The following is a 9,312-nucleotide window of genomic DNA, read 5'->3' as shown; positions in this document are numbered from 1 at the left end:
TCTATGCTCTATGTTATTATTAGTGTCACTTACTTATGATCCAATCTTTTGATTGATGTTTCAACTACTAGAAATTATGTTAAAATCGCTTTATATGTTTTTACTTGCATCTTTTGAGTCGTTGGTTGTTTGTGTGTTCTATGTTCCTTCTTCTTTGGTAGTTCACTTTCTTTTTTCTATACCATCATCATCCTCCATCCATTTCTGCCTTGTTTTTTTTATCTATGCTATATGTTATTATTTGTGTCTGTTTTTTGTTTTGCATATTTTTAATTAATGTTTCCACTGCTAGAAATTTGGTTCAAATTATTGAATGGATTTCTTTCCTTTAAGACTACTTTTTTTTTTCTAAAACCATTTACATTTTCATGCTCACTATTAACAAGCTTCATCTCTAATCTTTTAGGTCCATTAGTCGACGTACAATGTACGTATTGGTTATGTTTCTTTTATTTTTTTTTCAATTACTTAACTCATTTACAATAGTTCCTGCGCACGTTGCTGTGTGAATTTCCAAATTTTCTTTTTCTTCTGCAAGACGTCAGCCTTCATAATATCCTTGTAAGAGGTACTACGAATTAGTCGTTTGTAGTATATTTCCATTTTCTTGTCGTTTCTTTCCGTTTATGGTTAGGACAGTGAAATTTAAATTGAGTTATTCTCAACAGATTGTTGGTTTTGTATTTACACTATATGTAGAACATTTCTAGTATTCTTTATAAATTTGCAACGCTCTAATTTTTTCCTTCTACCTTTTAGTTCGCTTTTGTAAAATTACAATCTTCTTAGATTGCATTTCACTGCTACTTGTCATTGCGAACATAATTGCCACATTAGTTTAAGAAAATTAGGAACGACATATGTTTTACAAAAGTGACTAGTATCTTTTACAATAAAAAGCATGCCCACGAAACATAACTACCAAAAATTGAAACCTAAAAAGGTTTCTTATTACATTGTCATGACTATTAATTTATAAAAATAAAAAATCCACGCCTGCTAATATGTTTATAAATCATACAAAGAAAATTTTCCAAATTACTATGACTGATTATTTTAACACATCGCAAGTAAGACAATTTTTTAACATTACGAAACATAGATCTAAAACTATGTAATGTTTTCAAAGTAACCGCCGCTAAGTTCATAATACTATTTATTAGTGCAATTTCGTCGTGAGCGATGTGAGTTCAATATTTATAATTGTTCTTAGTACTACTTATTTGAAATTAGGATTTTTGCCAGAGTTGTATATATTTTTTTAGTATACACATCCATCATAAGTTTTACCATTCAATAAAATTAGAATTTTTAAAAAAGTTGTAGGTATTTTTCTTATCCATCTAATTTAATCACATTATATATGAACGTTGGAGTTAGAGAAAGTAAAGCAAACTGTTACACAAAATGTTGGACGATTTCAAAAATTAAAAATATGCAATTAATGGTTTTTACATTTAGAAAATGACTTGGAAAAAAGTTACAAAAAAAAAAAAGAAAAAAAAGCAATTATGCAAAACATAATTACTAATTTAATCACGTTAAATATGAACATCGGCGTTAGAGAAAATTAAGGCAAACTATTACACAAAATGTTGGACGATTTGGAAAATTAAAAATATGCAATAAATGGTTTTTACATTTACAAAATGACTTGAAAAAAATATTACCAAAAAAAAATCATAAATCTACCCATATAACCTTTTCCCAAACACATCTTATCACAAACACTATTATAGCATTACCTATATAACTCTTCTCCAACGACCCTTAAGTTTTCATGAAAAATGTTTTGGTACATTTCAGATACCACATATTTTAATGCATTTTACCAAATTGTTCCATCAAAATTTGTCACGACAAATTTTGTATTTTCTTTTTCTTTATATAGTATTTTAATATTTTTTTATGTAAGTAGGTGAGAAGGCACAAAATAGATGATGTACAAAAAGAACCTAAACACTATGCAAATTTTACTGCACGTTTTTTCTAACTTTTTTCTTCTAGCAAATTAACTAAAATAGTAAAGATTTAGATCAGATTTTATACCTTGCGATGAAATATCATGTCAATTAAAATACACTAAGTTTATTTATCTTTTTTGTTTAAGTTATGAACTACCTATCATATAAAAATACATCTTAGAAACAAATCAAAGCTATGTTAGGTAATAATTATAGTTTTAGTTTCCTCTTTATTTTCTTGTCATACATTTCTAATCCATCTTGAACCTAAAAAAAAATGTTTTTCAAAAAATTCATTTTTGTTTAAACTCATTTTTATAAAAATTGTTTAAAATACATTCAAAAAGAATATTTGTAAATAGCTTCTAAACACTATAAATTTTTTCGAAATAACTTATTTTTTAAATTAAATATTTGAAAATGTAATCCAACACACCATTCGATATAGGGTTTTTAAAAAATGTTGTAGAAGATGAATAACAAATAAAAACATATATAAGTAATAGTGTTCTTGAGCTTAAATTTAAGAAAATCAAATTTAATAACAATTTATTTTGAGACGGGTTTGAGAGTGATTTTAATATTTAAAATTATTAGAATCATGTCGTAGCTTTCAAAACCTGATTAAGAACGTATTTCTTTAGAATTGAAAATTACTTATTGTATAAACTATTTGTCATATATCAAAGAATTTAAAATTTATGGTTTGATGTTTAAGCCCTTGCCCCAGTAGTAGTAACTTGTCAAAAAGAAAAGAACGAAAATAACAGCTATTACTCTCTAAAACATAGATTATCAAAATTTGGGTTAGTTCTTTCATCTTGGAGATTCTAGAACCTAATGTAACTTACAACAAATGCACCAATAAATGAATTTCTATACAACATTCTTGTTCCTATCCATCCAAATGAAGGTGCTAGGCAAAGCAAACCAACTCTTTTTCAGAACTTGCACCCATTTGACAGCTCTCCAAGGCATATCGAAATAACCAATACCACCACGGACTTCTATAATCTATGTTCTCCTTGATCCTAATAACATTCCTCTCTTCAAAATTATAATCCAATTTTTTGTTCCAAAAATATCACTTCTAGTTCTAGCTTCTGTTATCCATTCTTCTTATCTCAGTGTGTCTAATCCTTTTTCCATGGCTTCCTTTCTGGTAGCCTAATATTATACATACACCATGTGATCTCCATCGCTTATATATGTACATGAAAGGGAGAGGATTTTAAATAAATGGCAACCGAGATTTGCAAGTGCCAGTACGTCGTAGTGTATCTCCCAATCACACATAACCTGCTGTAGTTCAATCCTGTGCAACGGAATGCGGTGGAGCCGTATTGTATTTCAGGTATTAGCGTCTTAAGAGTTTTGAAGCCTGACCTGTTCGTGAGCTTTCATGACCTCAGAACTGAATTTTTCCAAAGCCTCAAAAATTGGAACCAAACCTGCTTGTATGCTATTCGAAGCAGCATTGTGAACCAATTTAATGGCATCTTTGTGTTTTGCTCTCTCATCATATAACTTCTTCCTCAATGAATCTAAATTAGCTTTCAGATCATCTGGTGGTGAAACTTGATTTTCGGAAGGGACTTTTGAGAGTGCAGTTCTTACTGATGCCTCATCTTGGTCAGGTTTTATCATTGCTCTCTCCATTTTCAAGGTTCTAAGGTGTTCTTCAAAATCCTTGTAAAGGAAATTGGCTTTGATTCTCTGACGTTGTTCCTCATCTTGCCTTTCCCATAACTCATGCAAGTTTAAAGCAAAACCATGAATGGCACCGACCACTTTATCTTCTGAAATTTCAACCATAGCTTGGTGCCAATCGTTGCAGATAATGAAAATTGGTGGAGCTCCCATCCGACTTGGTGAAAAAGGAGCAACTCCGTCAGCAGTTTCTTCAGGCTCATTATTAAGGCATCGTAGGAGCCATCCATTTAAAGATTCAACATAAGCTTTTTGGGTGCGAATCCAATTGTTGAATCTGCTGCACCAATTGACAAGTTCCATTTCAAGATCAACAGTAGCCTTCAAACTCTCGTCTCTGCGAGAGCCAGTTCTAGCTTTTAATGAGCGAATCTTGCTCTCCATGACTGCTTGAAATTGTTTCTGGTGACACTTGAGAATGGATTTCCACATTTTTATCCACCTGCATGTAACAAAGAGGTTTTAATAATGAAGACCAAATATGTCAAGATGTGTGTGTCAAGCAACTGCCAAAGCTAGTAGGTTGCGTGTGGTGAGATTTAATCAAAGCATTTAAAAGATATCACGTCAAATCTCTTCTTAAAACAACTTGTTCACATTTCATCTCTCTATTTCATCTTTAGCAGAATAGAAAAATTCATACAGTCCCCTCAATAAACATTCAACAACGATTATGATATCTATTTTCACAAATCAGTGCAACGAAGGACTTTTAAAGAATTGAATAATCAAGATCGGATGTGTTTGAGTACCCCTGAATAAGATCTGTTAATTGGGGCTGCAATTCTTCATCACGTAACTTATGTATCCTGCTTGATATAGCATCAGCAGCTTTGATACAGACGTCGATCTTGGTTGATAATTTTCGAATAGAGGCATGAGTAGCGTCAATTTTAGTGGAATCAGCTCCATGGTCATCTAACCTTTTCAACTTCTTGCACAATTTTTCATAAATAATACGTAACCTTTCTTCATCCTGGCAAAAGAACACAAAACAGTAGAGTCAGAAAATTTATTTGTATCCAAACACCTAAATAAAAGCAACGAACATGCACCAGCCCTAGAACATCAAATTGGAGATTTGTAATGAAGAGGACAGCATTTTCATGTCAACTGCACAACATCATTCAAGCCATTTCCTGTCCTACCAAAACAAAACTGCAGCTATCCTCACCCCATGAGTTCATAATGTGCAAAAGCATCATTAAGGGTCATTTACATACTTCGGAAGCTAGAATCACAGAGAAAAGATAAAGTCAAGCACAAAGAATCTCCAAGCAATTTTTATGCAGGCCCAATGCCTCTCTTCTCTATATTGTTCCAAATTCCAATCATATCAGATGGCCCCAATGGAACAAAAAAAATCAAATAATCAACACAAAAGTATACTAAATTCTAATATCAGTTGTATTATTTGAGTAAACTGAACACATTTGCCCCCTAAACTAGAAAGCTCTTTTTCAACAGCTGACGCTGTCCAGCAACAAATCTAGGACAACTTCCCCAATAATGGAAGACCAAAGAAAGTTGCAATGAGAAAGAAATTGTATTTTCTTCACCAAGAGTAAACTAATAAAAAATGCAAGCATATCCTTAATAATAATTCCCTTCTTTTTTATTGAAGTGTAGAATTGTCTGTGTACACGTGAGTTGTCCTAAGACATATTCACCAAATATGGCAGGGTTCACATTCAAAAGGACGCCAGACGTTCTCTATCACGAATGCAGCAAGAGTTGGGTGTGAATGAGAAGAAAGGACAGTGTGCATGTCAGTACACAAACAATTAGTTTATCTAGACTCTTCACAAATTCATATTTTAATGCATTTTATCAAGGAACGCGAATCAAATCAACTACATAATCAAGAAGCAAAAACTAGCATATAATTTATATTCATCAGTACCTTAACTTCTTTGTAAAGTTTCTTCTCCCATACATAAAGCTTCTCCAGCGTAGAGGAAAGGCTTCCAGATTTCAAGTCAAACTCATTGCCAGGACTGCTAGACCCAGCATATTCTTTAGCCATTTTCACTGTCTTGGGGTCCAACCGAATCAATGGCGGCTGAGAAGATGCTGAGGAAGGGGCCACCAAGTACTGGATCCGAGAAAGAATAACTGCAAATTAACAGGAATTTCTGTAATGCCCCAAACTAATTTGTTCCCTCTGTATAACATGTTTTAAGACCACTAGCATATGGGAAACAAATATCTACCGATATAAAAGCAGTAGGAAATAACAGGATCCAAACAATAAATATTTAGAAAATATTAATATCGAGATGCATCTGTGGCAGCTTCTTGAAGTTCAGTCCCAAGGCTACTTTGGGTCAAACTTTTCAAGTTCCAATAAAACCTAGAGAAAGCAAGGAGATTCTAACTTACAGCTTTTAACTTCTTGTAAACCCAATGGACTAGATTAAAAAACCACAGGCCATAAACAACAAGACTAGCTGCCATAGTAAGTAAACTATTAATTATCATTTCATATACATATATGTTGTGTCAATTGGAATTGTTAAAAGCTTAGTACAACCGAGCTGACCCGAGCGTGATGCCCCATAAATATTGGACGTACGTTATTTATATACAACGACAAGAAGCCAAAAAAATGCAGTTCGCAGATTAATTACCAAAAATAAATTTGTTCGTTTAAAAGAGAGAGATGGAGAAAGATGTTTTAAAGATATATTCACAAGAAGAAAAATTTAAACACCAGTGCCTCTTAGGTACCAACCTTTAAGTACTGTGATCTTAGACCTATAAGGCAATCTCCCCACTTCAAGCAGCATTGCAACCTCCTTCCCACAACTAGAAGCAGCTTCAAATTCATTCTTAATCTCACTCACAACTTCCTGGAGGTCCCTTGTCCCAAAGGCAGCGAATGTGGCTAAATTAGTTTTCTTGGAAGATTCAACATCCAATGTTGAAGTCTCCTCAATCTCGAAACTCACCTCTTTCTTCACCATTGGCTCCTCATGTTCTGAAGTTTTCGACACAATTGTATCAGGACTGTTATTTATGCCCTTCTCCTTCAAAACCGTTGAGGTACCACTATTTGGCAATGGCACCGATTTTGAGATCTCCTCACCACTCTCTGGTGGTACAAACTTTGAAGTTCCCTCCCCTGAATTCATATTCTTGTTCGTCCCTTCCACCTTCAACTTCTTCCTCTCTTTAATTTCTTTCAGAGCTTCAGGCTCTGTTTCATCTTCCAACTGAGGTATCCCTTCTCTCTCCCTCACTTCATTGGAATCAGGACTGCTTTGAATGGAACCATACCCGTATCTAATTGCTGAGTTATATTCCTGGTAACCATCATCATAGCCATCAAACACATTCATAAAATCCCAAGCAGAGACCTTAGGCGGAGAAGGCGGAGGAGGTGGAGTAGCAGGGCGCTTAGGCTGCTGACTGTGCATGTTATAATCCGGTGGTGAACCCATTGAAAACCCATAGAACCCTCCGTTTCCATACTGTGCATACGGCGGATAACTGTACGACGGACCAGGCCACTGCCCATCTGAAGCGGTATGCGTCTCTGGCCCATTATACATTACAGTAGTCGCTGGAGTGGTTGACTTCTGCATAAAGTAAGCATATGTATTCGTCGAACTCCAATCCCTTGGGGGAGAAGCAAAAGGAGGAGGATGGCTAGAACCGTCAACTTCTAGTGGGATGTCCCTTGGCGGATAAGCATAAGGAGCATAGCTATATCCTTCGTCGCGTACCGGGATATCTCTTGGCGGATAAGCATAAGGGGGATGGCTATATCCTTCATCTTGTATGGGGACATCTCTAGGCGGATAAGCATAAGGAAGATGGCTATAACCTTCATCTTGTGCTGGGATATCCTTTGGCGGATATGCATAAGGAGGATGGCTATAACCTTCGTCATGTACTGGGCTATCCTCGATATGAATATGACCCGAAGAATTTTGTTCATATTCAGACTCCGATCCAGATGATAAATGCAAGTGAGAACCGTCAATCTCGTCCTCATGAGGAGAGTGTTCATGTGAAATCGAAACAGAATGTAAAACCGAGGAAGATGAAGATGAGTTTATGTGTTTCTCACCCGATTTCGGTTTCTTCCTTTTTCCTTTCCCTTCATCGGATGGCAGAGTAAGAACAGGAGAACCATGAGAGGAGGATGATTCAGCACCAGAGATCACAATCTCTTCATCAACAAATTTTCGTATAGCTTCACCAATGTCTTTAAGAGACTGAAAATACGTAACATGAGCTGCAGCAAGAGCATAACGATGTCGAGACGCGGCTTTGATTAACTCCTTCCTCTCTCTGCAAAGCGTCACCAATTGAAGCTCGTCCACCTTGGATCCTCCACAGCCCATGGTAACAGAAACCACAGAAAAACCCCAGAGCAAAACCCTAGGCCAATACCACCAAAGAACGGCAGCATACCCCTCCTAATCATGGCCGCCATATCCACCCGATTCCAAATCGATGGAGATGAAAAACAGGGAGAAGCATCATGAGCAACAACATCAACCACTCCAGATCCAGAAATAATCTACTGGACAAGAAAAGCAAATTTCAGAACAAACCCACCACAACCAAGATACAGATCAAACGAAACGAACACAAATCACAGAATCAGATCATACAAAAAATCAACTCCAAAGAGGAATGCGAAGCTCCGATTCACACACATTACATCAAACCTCCAAGTGCGAGCCAAAGAGATAAAAGAAAGAAACCCCATTAGAAAGAGAGGGAAATCTCACAAAAGTCAAGAAGGAAGAAGCACTGACCGTTGAGATCGATGAGAATGCGTAATAGCCGTCCATGCGAGGAGCACAGAATCAGAGACAGAGAGAGAAAGAGATAGCATGAATAGTTTGGGAGGATTAATTAGAGGAATCCCAATTCAGAAAATAAAAAACAGGAAGCGGAAATCACAAATTGGAGTACTTTGGGTGATAAAAAATTAAGAAGAAATTGAAAAAACTAGAAAGAGAAAAGGAAAGCCAGACATGGGAATGCGTGAAGGTGGAGATCTGAGCAAAATTTGTCCAGTGGGTATTCTTCGTTGTTTCTTGGTTTACTCGCTTGGCTGTTTGTCTGTGTGTTTCAGAGAAATTGAATTGGAAATTCAGAGTCGAAAAGAAGAAGATGAAGGAGAAGAAGAAGAAGGGCAGAAACAGAGGAACACGAGGCTCGTGGAACCCGCCATTGGTAACCGATTTGTTTTTGTCATTATTGCATTGCCGCTTTCAGCCTTTTTTTTGCCTTTCTTTTTTTCCTTTTTTTCTTTCGCTTTTTCTTTTTTAAAAAAGAAAATTACCTTTTTTTAGTTTCTTTCTATTATTAATTCTTTTAATTAAGCTTTATAAAAAAACTAAAGTATATAAATAAATACTTCATTCATAATTTTCTTTCCTTTGGTTTTATTGTTATTCACTTTTTGTTTTTAAAAATCAAGCAAAGTTTTTCGAACAAAAAAAATTTCAAAAACTTACTTTAAATTTGGCTAATCGCAGTAATTTGGTTGTTTCTAGAATTTAACTTCTAATTTAATCTTAAAGTAAATTTATGAAATATTGTATTTATTACCTTCTATCAAAAGGGGAGGGTAACTTCTTACATACTAGGTATGTCTCAAAAGAAACACTAACAA

At 35.1% G+C, this 9,312-nt stretch overlaps 1 protein-coding gene across 4 annotated transcripts; it reads right to left on the bottom strand.

Annotated features, from left to right (window-relative positions):
- Positions 1–2,737: 2,737 nt before the first annotated feature.
- On the bottom strand, positions 2,738–8,938 carry LOC103487594 (nitrate regulatory gene2 protein). Of its 4 annotated transcripts, none has more exons than XM_008445953.3 (5): positions 8,300–8,938; positions 6,409–8,208; positions 5,578–5,789; positions 4,427–4,650; positions 2,738–4,116 (listed from the first exon to the last, which is right to left on the bottom strand). In XM_008445953.3, the coding sequence occupies exons 2-5, from the start codon at positions 8,024–8,026 to the stop codon at positions 3,330–3,332; spliced, it is 2,841 nt and encodes a 946-aa protein (XP_008444175.2). In that variant the 5' UTR covers positions 8,027–8,208; positions 8,300–8,938; the 3' UTR covers positions 2,738–3,329. The 4 variants fall into 4 exon arrangements, with proteins under 4 accessions (XP_008444175.2, XP_008444174.2, XP_008444177.2 ...); XM_008445952.3 differs by having other exon boundaries at positions 6,409–8,205; XM_008445955.3 differs by having other exon boundaries at positions 8,447–8,938.
- Between the last annotated feature and the right edge of the window lie 374 nt (positions 8,939–9,312).

This window comes from Cucumis melo, chromosome 7 (genome assembly GCF_025177605.1).
Source record: "Cucumis melo cultivar AY chromosome 7, USDA_Cmelo_AY_1.0, whole genome shotgun sequence".
NCBI lineage: Eukaryota > Viridiplantae > Streptophyta > Magnoliopsida > Cucurbitales > Cucurbitaceae > Cucumis > Cucumis melo.
The sequence above is the reverse complement of the archived record's forward strand: the minus strand, read 5'-3'. Positions and strand labels throughout refer to the sequence as shown.